This window comes from Ictidomys tridecemlineatus, chromosome 2 (genome assembly GCF_052094955.1).
Source record: "Ictidomys tridecemlineatus isolate mIctTri1 chromosome 2, mIctTri1.hap1, whole genome shotgun sequence".
NCBI lineage: Eukaryota > Metazoa > Chordata > Mammalia > Rodentia > Sciuridae > Ictidomys > Ictidomys tridecemlineatus.
In genome coordinates this window covers 76608958-76626914 of record NC_135478.1, presented here as the reverse complement: position 1 = coordinate 76626914, position 17957 = coordinate 76608958, and the positions used below count along the sequence as shown (strand labels likewise).

Here is a 17957-nt window from a genome sequence, read left to right as displayed (position 1 = left end):
AGTCCAACAGGAATGGCGGAAGCCTTTTGGCCCCTCACTTCACAATGTTCCCCCAGGCTGGCGTGGGCCTGGACACTTTGTTTTGTGCTGTGGGTCAGCAGCTTTCTTAAACTAGGATCGGGATGAAGCCTACACAGGTGCACAGTCTCGTCCTGTGCCTGGAACATCCTGCAGCTCTAGCACCTTCTTCTTTGGGTAAGCAGCAGCAAGGATCTGGTGTTTTTCCTAGGAATAATTACCAGTGCTGACATTTGCCAAGCATTTGCTCAGTGCCAGATGCACAGAATCTCAAACAAAATCCTAGAAGAGGTTCTGTCATCACCTTGTCCCCAGTTTACAGGAAAGCAAACAGGGGATCAGCGAGGTCAAACCATTTGCTGAGTGTAACCCAGTTTGCAAGCAACAGAGCTGGGACGTGAACCCTGGGCTGTGTGGCACCAAAGATGCCTCCAAGGGGAATCTGTGTCACAGGGGGAATGGGATCTTAAAGCGTCAATTCTCCTGCAAATTTCACATTGGTGGGAAAAGGTGAAGTGGGCTATTTGTCCCATTTTACAGATGGGGAAATTGAGGTTGAAAGTAAGCTGCTCAAGGTCACAGAGTAAATAGCAGAGTCTGGATCTGAGCTGACTCCAGACATCTCAGTAAGTCAAGCGTTTCTGGGGCGCGTCCCTAGATGTTCGGTTCTCACTGTTTGTGGGTTAAGATGGAGTTTTCCGATCTCTGCTTCAGGGGAAAATCTATCTCCCTGGAAGCCAAAGAACAGCCAGGCCGTTCTCCTGACGATGCAGATTAAAGTCAAGAAGGAAGAGTCACAGACAGGGAAAGGGACAGAAGGCGCAGCCCGGAGGGGGGCTAAAACGGGCCACGAAGTCAAGACTAACAGAGAGGCGAGCTTCACTTGCACCCGAAGGGACACCCACCCGAGGGCGGCCCCGGGAAGAGGAGACCCGGGCGAAGGGCATCGGTTCTCAGCGGACGCAGACGCGAGTTTGTGGACCTCACACGCAGCGCGCCCCAAATACCCATCCGCAGTCACTTCTCAGCAGCGCCTGCTCCTCCCGCCAGCGACCTAGGCTCCGCCCCCTCCGCTGCCTATTGGCCGTTGCCGGCACGAGACCAATACAAGAGCCAGCCAATGGGAGTGGCCCACGGCGCGCCTTTACCAGGGAAGCAGACGCCGAGGCGGAAACCCGGAAATGCGAGGGACGGACAAGTGAAGAAAGCCAATCCGTCGCGATGAGGGCGGCGGGTCGTCCAATGGCGAGCTTCAGAGGGCGGGGCCAAAGGCCGGCGGCGAAGGATGTCTCGGGAAACAGCAGCCGCGGAGTCTGCGAGCGCCGGGAAGGTGGCAGGAAGGCCCGGCCACCTCGCGCGGTGAGGAGTGGGCATGCCCGAGGGGCTCTGAGGGTGCGTCAGGGCCGCGAGCTCTGGGCGGGATTCTCAAAGGGCCGAGTCTGCAGAGTGACCCTACAGCGGTCCCTTTATCTCTCCGGGTCTGTTTCCCGCTTCTGGGAAAGTGGGCGCCGAGAGATTGTGCCCCCCGCAACGCAACCCCTTGTCGCACACACCCCTGGTACCCGCGACCTCTAATTTGCCTTTACAGCTGGGTCGAGGAGCCTGTTCTTCGTGGTGGGAAGGCCACCCAGACCACCGGTACCCGCATAGCACACCAAGCCGTTTCAGATGTCAGTGGCCACAAGCAGGGTGACCCCCTCAGCCCCCGAGTCCCGGGATCAGTCAAGCCTGTCCGCGCCCGGGCACCCCAGAGCAGAGCACAAACCCCTGTTAGTAATAACTGAAGGTGAAAGGCCCTGTGGACTTTCAGGAACTCAACTTGCCCTATCTGTGCCTTGGTTTCTTTCATCTGTAAAATGGAGCTATAGGTAGCTAGCTCTTCCTTTATAGGGTGGTTTGAGGATTAAATGAGATACTGCTGTGTAGCATCTAGCTCAGTCCCCAGCACACCATAGTTGCCAAATAAATGCTTATTGTTAGTTTGCATGCCTGGCCCTTTTACTCCCACTACCAGCCACTGTCACTGAAATGTAGTAGTCACCCACCCACTCTGGCCCAGGACCTTGGTTCCCCTTGAGATGTTCCTCTGCCCAACCATTTGGTGGGATCCCTGCAGGACAGAAAAGGAAGGCCAGAGAGGGGGGACAGCATTGTGGGCTCTGTGGCTGAATATCAGGGTGCTGGTAGGAGGAGGCAGACACATATGGCATTAAATTAGGCCACTAGTCAGTTATGCTCATCAAAGAATGGACCTCAGAACTGCCATGGCCAGTCTGTGTGTGTGTGTGTGTGTGTGTCTCCGTGTCTCCAACACTGGGTGTTCAGAGGCCACAGAGATTTGTGATGAAAGGGGGTCCCTTAGATCTGGGAGGTTCCTGAATTGAAGTCATAGGACTGTCAGCTTTTCACTTCACCTCCCGTCAGTGGGAGACAGACATCAGTTCCTCAGGTTGCTGATGAAAATTGCAGGAGATAATATGTGTCAGGTGCTAAGCCTGGCATATAGTAAATTCTCAGTAAACAATGGGCAGCAATAGCAGCATGGCTTGCCTGTCACACTGCTCTGAAAGCGGGCATCAGTCCTCCCAGCCTGGGCCCTCCCCCTCAGAGATCCATTCTGCCTTACCCCACTCCTGGTCCCTTCTGAACTTGAAGATGCAGGGAGTCACCAAGCCTGTCGCCCTATCCAGGGTCACACAGTGTCTGGGACATGTCTAATCCCCTGCCTCATCTCCTGCAATTCTTGGTTGCTCACAGATCCTGCTCTCTCTCCACCAACTGTTGACATGTGCATGGAGCCAACCCCCAAGTCCAGATGACGCTCATGCCAATGGCTACAGTGATGGCGGTGACTGAACCGAAATGGGTCCCAGTTTGGGGCCGTTTCCTATGGGTGACATTGCTGAGCATGGCACTGGGGTCACTGCTAGCCCTGCTGCTGCCACTGGGGACCATGGAAGAACAGTGCTTAGCTGTGCTTAAAGGCTTCTACCTGCTCAGGAGCAAACTGGACAGGGCACAGCATGCTGTCACCAAGTGCACCAGCCCATCCACAGAGCTCAGTGTCACCTCCCAGGACGCAGAGCTGCTGGTGGTCAAGACCAAGGCGTCTCCAGGTAAGACAGACAGGCAGCCTCTTCACAGTGCTTGTTCATCCAAGAGTTATTTCTAGAACACCTGCTTCACCCCATGCAGGGCACGGGGTGGGGGTGAGCAGGTCAGCCCTGAGCGCCAGCCTAGGCAAGCTGATGGGTGATCGAGGCCGTGTCACAGGGGTGGTGACCGGGAAGCACACGGAAGGCTCCCTGGGGGAGGGAGTGCCTGAGCCCAGTCCTGAGCTGACACTAAGCAAGTGTGGTCCAAGGAGAAGAGGTGAGCAGCAGAGACCACAGGGGAAGAGAGCCTGGGGACACGGAGGGACCCAGAGAAGTGGAGTACCTATGGCTGACACCTGTCACCAGGACCGGGCTGGGAAAGGAGGGCCAGGTCCAGAGTGGGGCTCTGCGCCTCCACCAGGGTCCCTCATGCACCAAGGTGGAGCAGTGAGCCTGCCTCTGCCACCAGGTGCCCCAGCTGTGACAGCCAAACATGCATCCAAACATTGCCAGATGTCTCCCAGGGGAGTATGATCGAACTTGTGGGATAAAAGATGGCCAAGGCCACAGGGTCTAGTGGGAGTGGGAGCCACTGATGCCCCAGGCCTGAGGGACGGAAGCCAGGACCAGCCTCAGAGATGGCTGAGCTGCGGAAGGGGCAGGAGGCCACCTTTCCGGAGTCGTGGCTGAGGGGAAGCCACTGGCCATGGCAGCAGCAGACCTGGGAGGGCTAGGGGGCCCAGCTGGTGCCTCTTGGGTGCAGACCTAGGGCAGCAGGGACGACAGCCCCCACCCCATAGGGCTGGGGACAGCAGGGGCGCAGGGCGCGGTGACAGACCTGACAGGGACCGGGCCTCGGCTCTCTCCAGCAGCTAAGCTGGAGGCCAGAGCGGCCCTGAACCAGGCCCTGGAGATGAAGCGCCAGGGCAAGCGGGGCAAGGCGCACAAGCTCTTCCTGCACGCCCTCAAGATGGACCCGGACTTCGCGGATGCGCTCACCGAGTTCGGCATCTTCTCGGAAGAAGACAAGGACATCATCCGCGCCGACTACCTGTTCACCAGGGCGCTGACCATCTCGCCCTTCCACGAGAAGGCGCTCGTCTACCGGGACCGGACGCTGCCGCTGGTGGAGGAGATTGACCAGCGCTACTTCAGCATCATCGACAGCAAGGTCAAGAAGGTCATGTCCATCCCCAAGGGCAACTCGGCGCTGCGCAGGGTCATGGAGGAGACCTACTACCACCACATCTACCACACGGTGGCCATCGAGGGCAACACCCTGACGCTCTCAGAGATCCGGCACATCCTGGAGACCCGCTACGCCGTGCCGGGCAAGAGCCTGGAGGAGCAGAACGAGGTCATCGGCATGCACGCCGCCATGAAGTACATCAACGCCACCCTGTTGTCCCGCATCGGCTCCGTCACCACCAGCGATGTGCTGGAGATCCACAGGCGGGTGCTGGGCTATGTGGACCCCGTGGAGGCTGGCAGGTTCCGGACGACCCAGGTCCTGGTGGGACACCACATCCCCCCGCATCCCCAGGACGTGGAGAAGCAGATGCACGAGTTCATCCAGTGGCTCAACTCGGAGGACGCCATGCACCTGCACCCCGTGGAGTTCGCCGCCCTGGCCCACTACAAACTCGTCTACATCCACCCCTTCATCGACGGCAACGGGAGGACGTCGCGCCTGCTCATGAACCTCATCCTCATGCAGGCCGGCTACCCGCCCGTCACCATCCGCAAGGAGCAGCGGGCCGAGTACTACCACGTGCTAGAGGCCGCCAACGAGGGCGACGTGAGGCCCTTCATCCGCTTCATCGCCAAGTGCACCGAGACCACCCTGGACACCCTGCTCTTGGCCACCACCGAGTACTCGGTGGCGCTGCCGGAAGCCAACCCCAACCATTCTGGGTTCAAGGAGACCCTTCCCGTGAAGCCCTAGCCCCGGTGACAAGGCAAGGTAGGGAAGGGATCAAAGAGACAGCATTTCTAGAAACCTCGCATCTCCAAAAGCAGAACAGACCTTTGAAGTCTTTACCTCTTTTTTTTTTTCCTGGTTAAAAAAAAAAAAAACTAAATTATTAAGCCTTAGTCTCTTTAAGATAATTTATAATTCAACAGTTATTTATTTTCTTCTTTTGAGCAAGCCAGTCGTGGGTGGTGTCCACTGTGGCTCTGCTGGTGGCTGCTCTGATCAGTGGTCCCCCCACCGCAGGAGCACTGATGCTCCTGTGTGACCAGAACCCGGGTTCTGGAGCAGAATTTGCACTAAGGCCAGGGAGAGAGGCCAAGCCTTTCTCTGAAACTGGCTGTGAGCAGTGTGTGGCTCAAAGGGGAGTCAGCAGTCCCAGGGAGAAGCCATCCCAGTTCTTGGGAGAGAGAGCATCTTCTTGGGGTTTGGTTCCCCTCCCAAGAGACGAGCGTAGTGGCTTTCCCCAGGAGCGCCACCGTTTGAGGTAGGAAATGAATGTGACATTTCTAGTGGGACTCCTTGCTCGTCTCTGGGAAGGCTCTTTGAGCACTTGAGTGCTGGAAGCTGTTTTTCATAAGGAGACTATTTTTCTAATTCAGGAGGGGAGGGCGGCCAGCCTGGCTTCTTAGTGCATCAGCTTCTCCTTGCACTCCACTCACAGCAGCGGGGCCCAGAGCTTTCTCTGGGGCTCAGCGTCCTTGGGTCAGCGACCCCCTGCACCCAGCTGCCCAGGAGGCCAGCCCTCCCTCCCCCTGCAAGCTCCCTGTTGATCTTAGGGCATATCCAAGAAAGATGCCCCATCAGCCCGTTAAGCATTTCTGATACTGAGCTAGAGCCCTGCCACAGCCAGGAGGGTCCCTGTGGGGTGGTTTTGCCCCTCACAGACCTGGCCTCACCTCACATAGCCCCTCTGCTGTCCAGCCTCCCATCGAGGAAGCGGGAGAGGTTGCCTCCGAGTGGCTGTATTTTTCTAGCAACCTGCAAAATGACACAGTGTCATAAATAATATGGCCAGGTTTCCAACCTGTCATCTCACAGAAATAGAATCTTCTCTTCCAATCACAGGTGGCACAAGTTCCAATTGGACTGCTGCTAGTTAGTGTCAGAATGGCCAAAACTCACTAGCGTACTTGCCCAGGGACAGAGCCTGCAGTGTGACACTGCACTGCACTTTGTCATGGTCGAGAATCACAACGTGCTGTCCTACCTTTGCTTTTAAGATTGAGTTCCTGACAGCCATGCGGTCACTGCTCAGACAGCAGCAAATGTCTGTAGTCATTCACAATGGCACAGAGTGGTTTTCTGGAAGGTTCAGAAAAATAAGTGCAAAGGCGTATGCAGTGGTCCTTCTGCCCGTGCATCCAGGTGGTATCTTCTGCTGTCTTGGTTTGTAACTGGTGACAAGGAAGCGTGGCAGGAGTGTGTGCTTTGTCCTTTAGAATTTGCACTTTAGCTACATGTGAAGAATGTTATTTTAACAAATTACTGATTCTAATAAAGTATTTTATTACATAAAGGTCAGACTCTGCCGCCTTACTCAAAGGGTATTTCCAGTGATCAGAAGGAGAGGGCGCTGTGAATGCCACCCTGCCCTTACATCATCCTGGGACAGCAGACCTAGGATGGTGGTGTCAGGAGGCAGGACAGAGCTGGTTGCATGAACTGCCTTCCCAGGCTAATGGGCAGGAAATATTGATTTTTTTTTTTTAACTGATTCAAAATGACTTTTCGTGTCTGTCTTTACCACCAGTTCTTGATTTCTGAGGAAATCACAAAAGCCCCCTCACATTCTCAGAAACCCACACTACAGCAGCCAGCAGCCAGCTTCTCCAGGGTCCTGCTGAGTGTCCAAAGGCTCCTCCATCACCAGCCCACGTGGACAGCGGAAGTGAGGTCCGCCCGGCCAACAGCAGGGATCAGGGCAGGGCCTGGGACACAGCCAGAGGTGGGCCCCTAGGCCCTGCAGTGGGGAGGACGCTCGGGCAGGCACAGGTTCCCTCGGAGCCCCCAATCACCTAGCCACCAGCAGGCTTCACGGTGACCAGAAAAGGGACAGACCCAGGAGGCACCAGGGCCATGCGAGGCTCCTACTGCCGACAGCGGCTGCCCGAGCTGCTTCCAGAGGTAATGCAAAGAAAAGGGAGTTTGTTTTGTGTAAAGAGAAAGACCAAAGGGGACCCTGCATCTCGAAGGTCCTAAGACATGATCAACCGGCAATCACTTACAAGGAGACACGGATGCTGACTAGACACTCTGGGTCACCAGTGACCTTAAGGTATCACTGCTAACGTTTCTCAGGGTGAAAAACAACTGGCCCTTAGGTCCTTCTCTCTCAGGTTAGTCGCACGAGCTGCTATCTGCCTCAAGGTAACAGCAGGAGGTGGAAGGGACAGTGCGGCAAGGGGACGGTGAGGCGAGGGCCCTACCGGGTGCAGGAGAGCTGGCACTCGGAGTCAGGCAAGCAGGTCTATCTAGTTTCATGGTTCTGCCTGTTCAAAACTTCCTGTTAAAAAATGTCAAGTTATGGGGCTGGGGTTGTGGCTCGGAGGTACGGTGCTCACCTAGTATGCGTGAGGCACCGGGTTCGACCCTCAGCACCACATAAATAAAATAAAGATATTAACAAAAAAAAAAAATGTAAAGTTACAAAAAATGCAGGAAAGCGTGGCTGATGCACAGAAACAGCTTCACAAAACAAACACATGAGGAGCTGGTCTCCACTGCAGGGAAGGGCCCCCACCGTGCTCCTGGGGGCCTAGGTCAGGGCAGGTCCCCCAGCGCAGCCAGACTGCTTTCAGGCCACTTGCTAAGTGTCTGGTGAGGTGAGAGGTAAAAACGCCAAGTGTCAAACCACCATGAACTCCAGTCCAAGACTGAAGACGCATCGCTGCTGGAGGAAAGTCCTGGGAGGTCTGACAGAAAACTCCAGTTTACACCTGCGACCCGTGACCAAACGCCAGTCTGTGATGCACAGCTGAGGACCACGCAAGGTGACTCAAGAGAACTCCGTTTAATCAACAAAGCTAACTGGGAGAACTGAAGTATTTAAACAAAACCCAAGGCTGAACCCCAATCTCTAGACCCAGAATGACTAGTCACTAGCAAAGAAAATGGTCCACGCGGGATTCCTATAGAAAACACATGTCGCAAATATTTTGCTTTTAGGAAACATAAAACAACAGTCGACGTGTGGTTTACAAATACATAATAGAAAAAAACAACCCCTGTGAACAAAAGCCCACCAAGTGCTGGGTGTGGGGCCCCGGCCCCTGCCCCCGCCCCTTACTAAAATAGGCCGTTCTGGTGAGTCGCCAGCATCCGCCGTTTCTCATCTTTTAAAAATTAAAAGTGACGGGCACGTGTGCTGTGCAGGATGGGGGAGAAATGTCTTACAAAAAGGGCCAGAGGTGGCCCGGAGCATTGGGACAAGTGGGTCTCAAGAGCCATGTTCCAGTGTCACTTCTGCTCCTCATTTTTCAGGACACAAAAGTCCGTAGGGACAGGCGCCCTGCCGGCCGTGCCCTGCTCCACTGCCCTCAATGTGAGGGAGCACTGGGCGCCTCTTCCCCTGGACACTGCCCCGTCTGAGCCCCGCGGAGTCCAGGGGCGCAGGAGTGTGCACAGCCCCTCCTTGGCCCAGGCGCTGCTGGGTGCTGGGTGCTGGGTGCTGGGTGGGCTGCCTGACCAGCGGGAAGTAAGGCATTTCCTGTCCTTCACAGCGTCGCTTTCACTTTCTCAGAAGCAACTTGGCAAAATCAGCGTTGGACATCTTGGGCGCCTCAGCAGCCTCAGAGGTGGGGACTGCTGGGCGTGGGGCAGGGCCGTTCTCGGCCTGACCGGCAGCAGCACCCGGGCGTTGCAGGGCACGCGGCAGCAGAGCGAGCTGGGTCCTTCCCTTCCCCCGCCTGCAAGGACAGACACAGAACGCACCCTGAACAACGAACGGCTCGTGGCTCCAGACTGAATCATGAAACAAGCCAGGAGAGCCCCAAGCACCCCAAGTTAAGGACAGGGATGGAGTGGCTTCTAGTATCCGCCTCCTGGGTTCCAGCCCCACTACCGCAAAACACAAATTTAATTAAAAACAGAGCTGTCTAAATTAGCCAGAATTAAGAGATGAAATATAAAAACAAGGCTGATGAGATGAGCCTTGTATCCTGGCTAGTAAAGGAAATGCACTCGACAAACTCTGCCTGTTCACAATTCAGACGGAGACCAGCCGTGTGCGACACACTGGTGGGAAGAAATGCCACCATCTCGTTGGCTCTTCTGTATCGGGCACAGAACGGCATGGCCACAGCCAAGGGGGAGTCCAGCAGAACCAACTCAACCTAGACCAAGAGCAGGGAAGGGTGACAGCCAGAGATTTCCGTTTGACTGTGTTCTGGGGTGGGGTGGGTCAGCCGGGCTGGATCAATGGGCTTCTGGTTTTAATATTTTCCCCTTTTTTTCTCCCCATTTTTTCTCGGAGTCTTGCCATGTAGCCTGAGTTCCTTTAGGAACTTGGGATGGGACTGTCAGAAGCTCCCAGCATCCACACTGGGGGAGCAGCGGGCCATCTGCTGGACAGGTAGCCCTAGAACAGGCAGGTTCTAGGAGTAGTAGGAGGAGGAGGCAGGGGATTCCCTGCCGTGGAGCTGGAGGTGGCCGGAAGCCAGGCGGCATCTCTGCTGCACCTGGAGCTGCAAGGCCCTGCTGAGTGCCCCAGTGAAACATCACTGGGTCCTCCACGCCCCCTCTATTTTGCTGTGTCATTGCTGACAGTGCCCCACCCCATCTTCATGTAACTTAACAAACACTCACCCTAGATTTTTATTAGCCAAAATATTTTTGTTCTGAATAACATTGTTACTGGGCCAAAAGACAGGCCAGGAGCTGGGGCAGCCTCTGCTTGGGTTTGGTTTAGACAAACCTGGAGGATAAAGCACAGCTGTCCACTGCATTATCTGAGCAAAAAACTACCATAAATAACTTTGTCTTTTGTCAAATAAAGTTGTTCTCCTTTTTGTTTATAAAAAAAAAAAAAACCAAGGCTGCCATCTCTTGGACGCTACTGTGTGACCATGCCATCCTGTCAGCCCCACGAGGAGAAGAGAAAGCCCAGCTCGTGTGGAGATGACAGCTACAACCCAGGAAGAGCAAGCAGGACAATCGTCGGGTTTTATCTTCAGGTTAATCAGCAAAGGGGACTTCAAAATAACTCCTGCCTCAGTGCTTTTCACTTCAGAATGAACGACACATGTAAACTGGCAAACAACAGCAGGTCTGCCTCCCAGGCCCACGCCCTCTGGGACTCGCTGGGGAGCCCGTGCTCCAGCAGAAAAACCCCAGGATCACTGGAGGAGCAGCGGGGCCTGGCCTCCCGTCCTGACTCCCCAGACCTCCCAGCCCTGGAGGCCCCCTGCCGCATGCTGCCAGCACAAGCCCCACCGGACTGGCAAGGGACACTTACGCTCCATATATCTGCCGTGGCACCATGGGGCCACCTGGTGCTCTCCTGGCCTCTGGCTTCTCTGGAACTTTCCTCTGAGGGGGGTTACTGATGGCCACTTTAATGACATTCTCTTTGACTGTCATGCCGTCCATCTTCATCACAGCCTGCGAAGCCTGGGACTCATTTTCATACTCCACGTAGGCCAGACCCTGGGGGGAAGAGACCAGGGCCGTCAGGCGCGCAGACCCAGGACGCAACGTCCTCTCAGGGCCAGGGAGCCTGGCGTCCTCGGGAAAGCAGCAGACAGCTTATCAGCTGGTCCCCTCCCCACTGCTGACACCCCCTGTCCACAGTTCACTCCAGGCCCCACTCGGCTTCACTACAGCCCTCCTGATTTTCACACCAGAAAAACCTCTCTGGGATCGGCAGGCCCTGGGCTTGCTCAGAAGAAAAAGAGACGGGCGAAACCCCGAGGAGGAGAACCAGAGGGGGCAGGGGTCCTCTTCAGTCCCTTCAGTGTCTTCAGTTCTCAACCTGACTGGGGGTGAGGTTTGAAAAGAAATCCAAAATCATGCTTAAAAACACGACTTGAGAGGCTGGGATTGTGGCTCAGCACGAGCGAGGCTCTGGGTTCGATCCTCAGCACCACATAAAAATAAACAGACAAAATAAAGGTATTATGTCCAACTACAACTAAAAAATATATTTAAAAAAAAAAAACACTACTTGAAATGTGGTGCAAAAGGGCCAAGGGCAGAGGCACACGCCTGAGGCCCCAGCCACTTAAGAGGCTGAGGCAGGAGGATCACTCAAGCACAATAATTGGGAGACCAGGCTAGATGACACACCAAGACCCCGACTCAAAGAAACACACCCGTGAGCTGGGCTGGGGCTCCGAGGGAGAGCGCTTGCCTAGCACAGGTGAGACACTGGGTTCCATCCTCAGCACCACATAAAAATAAATTAAAAATAAAGGTATTGTGTGAAAAAACACATGTATCATTAAAAAAAATATGCACATATACACACATATGCCTGTATATACATGTAGGTGTGCATATACACACGCACATGGTGCAAGAGGAATTAACAGGATGTGGAGGGGCAGGAAGGAGGGGGGAAGAGCAGACCAGTGGAGGGACTACGGGCACTGGCTGGAGGCCCGGGAAGGAGAAGAGTGTGGGGGGGGTGACACTGCAGCCAGGGGCCACACTGTGGCTTCTATGAAGGCTAAAACTTACTTTCCAAATGCCTTTTTCATTTTTGGTACATTTGTTACTTAAAGTTAGCCCGATCCACATGAAAGTACAGCCAAGCGAGCTCCTCCTCCCACCATATCACCACCCTGTCTTAGGAGATAAGCCAGGAGCCCCTCCAGCTCAGAAGGCTAGGCACCATCTGCACCAACACAGACCTTTGGTTTGCCAGCCCGGTTGGTGACCAGCCTGAGGTCCTTCACAGTGCCATGGGCCTTACAGATGTCCTCCAGTTCCTCTTTAGTGCAGGAGAAGGGCAGGCCGGAGATGAAGAGCTTGTGTTTCTCCAGGGCGGTGCTGTACCGGAACACCTGGGGGAGGGAGGGAAGGGAGGACCCCCATCAGGCCAGGCAACATGGACGGTCACCCGGGGCACGCCCCGCCAGGCAGCCCAGAGCCAGACCTGGGATTGGAACCTAGTAACAGAGTCGCCTGGCAAGTCTCTTCAGGCCACAATTTTTCCTCCAAAAAATGGCAAGAATAAGAGCAGCCATTTGCAGAGGATGGGTGGGCAGCCACAGTAGCACGGTCACCTGCCACTCAGCACCCATCGTCACCACCACCTAGTCAGCTGGTCCAGCTCAGGACACCGGGCCCTGCGTAGGTGCCCACACAGACCAGCTCCCTGCGGGGCGGCGGGTGGAACCCGAGCATGGGGGAGCATGCGGAGCGCAACCCTCCATAGCAGACCTTAAAATCAGGGTTCTTGCTCTTATCCACACAGGGGGACACGAACATCGGCCTCCCTTCCATGTTCTTCCGGTCCAGCTCCAGGGCCTTCAGGGCAGACTGCTCTTCTTTGAACTCCACATAGCAGTAGCCTCGAAAGTCCCCGCGGTTGCTGAACACGGGCCGGATCTCCACCACCTCCCCGCAGGCCTCGAAGAGAGGCCGGAGCTTGGCAGCGGGCTCCCCCATGCTGTAGGGCAGGTTGCTGACGAAGACGGTGACACTGTCCTTGCTGCTGTCGTGCAGCACCTTGGGCACCTCCCGCCTCAGGGCAGCGGCCTTCTCCTTCTGCTTGGAGGGGGGGCCGACGTCCACAGGGGCAGGCTTCTCGGGGAGCCCCTTCTCCTGGCCCGCGTCTGGCTCTGGCCCGGCCGGGGCCACGCTGTTCTCCACCCTCCTTCGCTTGGAAGGCTGCTCTGCAGGTAGCAAAAGACAAGCGGCAATGGTTGGCTGTCGGCTGCCCGCCTTCAGCACGCAGTGCAGGGACCCCTCTCCCGCCACAGACAGGAGTCTGCAGCAGATACTAGGGTGGCAGGCCCCCGCCCCTGGAGGTCTTCCACGACCCTGCTGACCTGCCCCGCAATTTTCTGAGCCCCCATTACAATGCAGTGCGTGGGCCACATCATGGGGAAGTAATGACAAATCCCCACGTACACTCTTAATTGCAGGGGTGATCAGAGGCCCGCCTCGCGTCAGCAGGGTCCCTCTACCCTCTCACAGAGCCCGGGCAGCACAAGGGCAGACCTGAAAGCCACACAGAAACCACACCCGGTAAAGGACGTGCAGGCGACACAGAGACACCTGGAAAGCACAGCCGCAGGCCTTCTTCCCACAACACTCTGGGCGCTGCCTCGCTTCCTGCAACAGACCCTCCCCATGGCCCTGCAGAGGACCAGCAGGCCTCCCATCGGTCCCCCTGCTGCTCCCCGAAGGCACCTGGGCCCTCGCCCTGTCCCCACCACTGCCTCGGCCCCTCTGCCAGCATCTGGGATCACACCCAATCCTGCGCTCTCAAAGCAGAGCTGTCCGTGCAGCCATGTTCCCTCGCAGCTCTCTGCCCGGGCCCCTCCTCCCTGTCCTGGCCCAGAAGCCGCATCCCTTCTCCCACGAAGCCTCCTGGCAGGGAACTGAGCCTGGCACCTCTGGCCTCCGCCTGGATCTCAACCTCCCCACAGTCCTGACTGCTCCCAAGTCCATCCACCTTACCCTGTAACTTGGGGGCTCTGAGGGCAGTGGCCACAGTCAGTCACTTCTGAAGGCCCAAACAGGTGTGCAAGAAAGGCCAACGGAATGGAGGCTGCGTCTGCACCTCCCTCTGTGGCCACAGCTATGCTAGGGAAACACTCAGAGGCCCTAATGTCCCAAGACGATTCTTCACTGTGACAGGACTTCCCTGGATCAGTTCAGACCTCACCTGCCAGGAAAGACCAGATGGGAGCCCGGCCTCAACACCACCGGGGGCTGGGCCAGGAGGCGCCTGTGGGGCACAGCGGCTGGTGCTGGCACTGGAGCCCAGTGGGAGGGGGACTTGGGTACATGGGTTGGTGACTGGGGCCCAGCTTGGGATAAAGCAGTCAGGATGGGAGGGAGAGGAAGACACCCAGGCAGGAGGGCCCTGGGCATGGCCTGACAGGACATGAAGCCCAAGTGCCGGGCACACCGGCTGTGGAGGGCAGCACCCAGAGCGGGCACGGGAGGCCCAGAGGCGAGGGGAGCAGCAGGCCAGGAGCCGGGCACACAGCCAGGGGACAGACAGCGCAGGTGAGCATGCTGAGGGTGACAGGAGCAAGTTTCTCAGGTGAGAGAGGGCACGGTGAGCACTAAACGGCAGAAAACCAGAAGGAACCCTGTGGTGTGGACTCACACCAGGACCCGCGTTTACACAAGTTCCACGCAAACAGGTGTCCCCAGCACGAGCACTCAGAGGCCTGGGAGCACAATCCCCAACAGCAGTGAGGATATCTGGCACCTGCCAAGTGCCATGCAGTGTCCTTGGAGAACAGGGACCCTAGGCTGGGCCACAAGGGGATGCACTGCCTGAAAGGACACAAGGGGTGAGACCGCAAGAGCAGGTCCAAGGACACGGAAGCCCGCTCACAGGAGCTCCTGGAGCCAAACTGGGACAAGAGCTTCAACATAAATGACCACACTAACAGACTGTAACCAAGGAAAACCGGGGTCCATGATCCCTATGACACGGAGGAGGACTAGAAGTGAAGAGAACCGGATCTTATCTCCTCTCAATAAGGCAGAGGCCCGTCAGGAGAAAAGAGCAAGCCAGCAGGCGCCACCTCAGTCACATCACCAAGGTGACCCAAATCACATGCCACTGGAAGGGATTCAATGGGAAGGTGCTATTCCTGCCAAAGAGGCGTGACCTGACTGGGCATGCATCAGGAAACCCACCCGGAGGAACCTTCTCCAAGTTAACTGGCCTGACTTCTTCAAGTGTCCTGGTCAAGGGAGCCAAAGGGACATTGCAGACTGGAGGAGACTCGAGACACGGGACAGCTCAACACAAAACTAGATCCTCCTATTGAAAGGACACCAGCAGCACCAAAGGCAGGCACTGGGGGTTCTGAGGATCCACAGGCAGGAATGGAGGTGAGCTGCTCCTGGCTCTTGGTTTTGGGGTTGGAGTACCAGGGACTGAGCCCAGGGGTGCTTAACCACTAAGCCACACCTCAGCTCTTTTTGCTTTCTATTCAAAATCTGCGCCCCCTGCCTCGGCCTCCCCAGTCGCTGGGATTACAGGCGGGCAGCACCACGCCCAGCCGGGCCCCAATGGCAGCCAGGTTTGCGGGACAAGCTCTGAGAAGTCCACGAGCAGTGTGCGGACACACGGCCTCAAGTGAGCCGGGGAGAAAGTCTTTGTACCCTTTTTGCAAATTCTCTGGAGGTTTGGGGGTGTCAAGGTAAAGCCTCTGAGCAGCCCCCTACCTTCGCCGTCCTCGCCCCACTCCTTGCCCTCCTCGGCCTTGCGCTTGTCCCCGCCGCCGCCCGGCTGCTGCTTCTTTCTCAAGGCTTTCTTCTCCGCTCGCACCCTCTTGCGCTGCTCTGCCTTCTGCTCTTCCTGCTGCGCCAGAGCCGCCTCCTTCTCTGCAGCCTGGAAGGGAAGGGGCAATGTTGTTTATGTTAAACGTAATGGACATTATTTTTAAAGAATATTTAAGAACCTACTTCTTGGCTAGGGATATAGCTCAGTTGGTAGAGCACTTGCCTTGCCTCGGCTTGTGAGAGGATGAGACAGGGAAGGGGAAGGGCAGACGGGTGGGCAGGCGCTGCCAGCAGCCCCACCGCCGGCACCCAAGGCCCACAGGGTCTGGACCTCAAACCCATGCTCACAACGCCCTCAGCCTGTCCCCAAGAGGAAGGAGGACAGGACCAGGGTCCCTAGCTAGGCCGACAGAGGCTCCTTCTCATTCTTTCCCATCTAATCCCATGAATTTGGGGGCCAAAATTCCCCCAGTACATTGTTAAAGCCAAAGTGTTCAGTGAATGTAAAAAGATACAAGTTGAAACACTGATTCAGTATTTTATACCTCACGGACCTATGGCTCACGTGCATCTCTTATGAAGGCCTAAAGGTTTTGAAGAGAAACACCCACACCAAACAGGCAAGAGCTCGAGGGGCTCCAGAGACCCCAACACGCATCACCGTTACCTTCACCCTCTGCTCGGTCACGCGCGCCAACCGGGTCTCAGTTTTCTGAACAGCTATGTCCCAGTCTTCTAAAGTACCTTGATGGGAAGAGAAGCAAAAGTTTACTCCTTCTGTTTTTGAAGGACTTAAAAATATACATTTGTCTTATTTTCCCACACCTCCAGAAGCCACCTCTCCCTAATCACAAGAACTGGAGAGTTCCTCGTTTTAAAAAATTTATTTCACGTAGGCTTCAAGTTTAGAATTCAAATCGTCCCAGATATGCTTCAATTGCCCCTTTTATGACTTGAAAGCCAGGATCTGACCTCTTATGGCAAAGATCATGAAAATACTCTGATATGAAAGGTCACGAGACATTTGCACTAAGACTGAACAATGTTAAGAGTGACCAAATGTTGCAGAGCTGTTCCTGTTGCTGTCTGGGGGTCTGATCTCCAAGACTGAGGCTCACACCCCCAAACCAGACAAATGCCCACAGATAAATTCTCGTTGGTCCCTCCTGGCTCTCGTTCATCTCCACAAAGGACACGGGCGTGACGCCAGAACTCAGGTGCTGCTGCCACCCTGAGCACCCTGGCACTGCACACAACGCGCTCGCTAGAGCACAGCTCTCCACCAAGGGACATCTGACAGCGTGGGCAGGCATGTTTGACTGTCATGGTTGGCTGGGGCGAGGGCTGCTTCAGCTTCTAACAGGCAGAGGCCAGAATGTGGATAAGTGTCCCATAACATACAGGACAGCACAGAGCGCCACAAGAAGCCCTGGGCCGGGGCCACACCTCAGAGCCTGGCAGCTGGAGACTGAGCAGAGTCCCAGGGCTTACTCCCTCCGTAAGGCCTCACGACAGTCTAATCACACAGCACCACCTGCCAGGCTGTGTCATGGCCACTGCCACAGGGCCACAGTTGGTCCTTACAGACCATAAAGATGCTCCCACTGGAGATAGAGCCACAAACAGGTGGATTCCAAGCCCGTCGGGGCCGAGGTCGCACCTTCCATCCTCTCCATGGTGAGCAGCACCTCACACACGTGCTCGGGGTAGTCGCTGGTGCACTGCACGGCCCGGTGCAGAGCCTTGCGGCAATGCTGTGTGTCGCCGTGCGCCCTAGGACAAGAAGCAGAGAGTTGCTGCCACCAGGGTGTAAAGCAAAGTGCACAGGAAGGGAGGGCTGCTTCCACGGTGGGTTCCCTAGACACTAGTTTCCCAGGGGACCCCGCTTTCCTCCTGCCTCCACCAGTCCCCTCAGCCGCCCAGGGAGGCATTCTCGGGACCGCCCTGCAGGTACCCCTGGAGAATGTCCCCAGGGTGCAGTCAGCAGCCAGGGTGTCCGTCTCTGTAGCACATGGAGGTGCAACACGTGGGGCAGAGGCCCAGCAGGTCTAGTCACTTGACAAGAGAAATCCCACGCAGTCCAACCAGGGGGACGCACCTGCCATGCCTTCAGTCAGAGCATTTGGTGGTGACATGGAAAGATGCCACCAGTCGCGACACACGAAACAAGCCTTTAACCTCAGTTATGTTCCCATTTGTTTTTTAAAAAGTACCAAAGTACATAAATATTGTGAAAATGGATTAAGACACTCAGAAAAAATTCAGAGTGTGGTTCCCAAAGTATGACCCATGTACCCCGAGATCTCTTGGCTCCAGGACGCTCTCTGGGGGTCTGCAAAGTCAGAGCACCAAAATGTCACTGGATTTGTGCACTGTGTGACATTTGCATGGTGGCTCTTCATATAAAGTAAGGCAGACACACCTGTTTAACATTCTGTGAGACACACTGGGAA

The 17957-nt window shown here is 55.9% G+C and overlaps 2 protein-coding genes across 10 annotated transcripts in view; one reads left to right on the top strand and one right to left on the bottom strand.

Moving 5' to 3' along the window:
- Positions 1 to 1261: 1261 nt before the first annotated feature.
- Positions 1262 to 6604, top strand: Ficd (FIC domain protein adenylyltransferase). 5 transcript variants are annotated; one of them, XM_078038975.1, is made up of 4 exons: positions 1273 to 1410; positions 1607 to 1688; positions 2776 to 3134; positions 3983 to 6604. In XM_078038975.1, the coding sequence occupies exons 3-4, from the start codon at positions 2834 to 2836 to the stop codon at positions 5056 to 5058; spliced, it is 1377 nt and encodes a 458-aa protein (XP_077895101.1). In that variant the 5' UTR covers positions 1273 to 1410; positions 1607 to 1688; positions 2776 to 2833; the 3' UTR covers positions 5059 to 6604. The 5 variants fall into 5 exon arrangements, with proteins under 5 accessions (XP_005340152.1, XP_021575674.1, XP_077895101.1 ...); XM_078038976.1 differs by having other exon boundaries at positions 1280 to 1377; XM_078038974.1 differs by having other exon boundaries at positions 1280 to 1377; positions 1607 to 1787.
- Positions 6605 to 8083: 1479 nt separating this feature from the next.
- The window catches only part of Sart3 (spliceosome associated factor 3, U4/U6 recycling protein), a 39455-nt gene continuing 29581 nt past the window's right edge, over positions 8084 to 17957 (bottom strand). For 4 of the 5 annotated variants that reach the window (XM_021719998.3, XM_005340097.5, XM_078038972.1 and 1 more), the window contains 7 exons: positions 17165 to 17277; positions 16172 to 16248; positions 15448 to 15613; positions 12469 to 12923; positions 11937 to 12089; positions 10541 to 10731; positions 8084 to 8993 (listed from right to left, as the gene is read on the bottom strand). In XM_021719998.3, coding sequence (XP_021575673.1) covers positions 8816 to 8993; positions 10541 to 10731; positions 11937 to 12089; positions 12469 to 12923; positions 15448 to 15613; positions 16172 to 16248; positions 17165 to 17277 — 1333 coding nt within the window. In that variant the 3' untranslated portion in view covers positions 8084 to 8815. Of the gene's footprint in view, positions 8994 to 10540; positions 10732 to 11396; positions 12090 to 12468; positions 12924 to 15447; positions 15614 to 16171; positions 16249 to 17164; positions 17278 to 17957 lie in introns of those variants that run through there. The other variant, XR_013434664.1, reaches the window with a different exon arrangement.

Coding starts and splice junctions, on each gene's coding strand:
- Ficd (XM_005340095.5), top strand. CDS start 2,834: ATGACGCTCATGCCAATGGCTACAGTGATGGCGGTGACTGAACCGAAA. Junction 3,135..3,982: donor CAAGACCAAGGCGTCTCCAG/GTAAGACAGACA, acceptor GGCTCTCTCCAG/CAGCTAAGCTGGAGGCCAGA.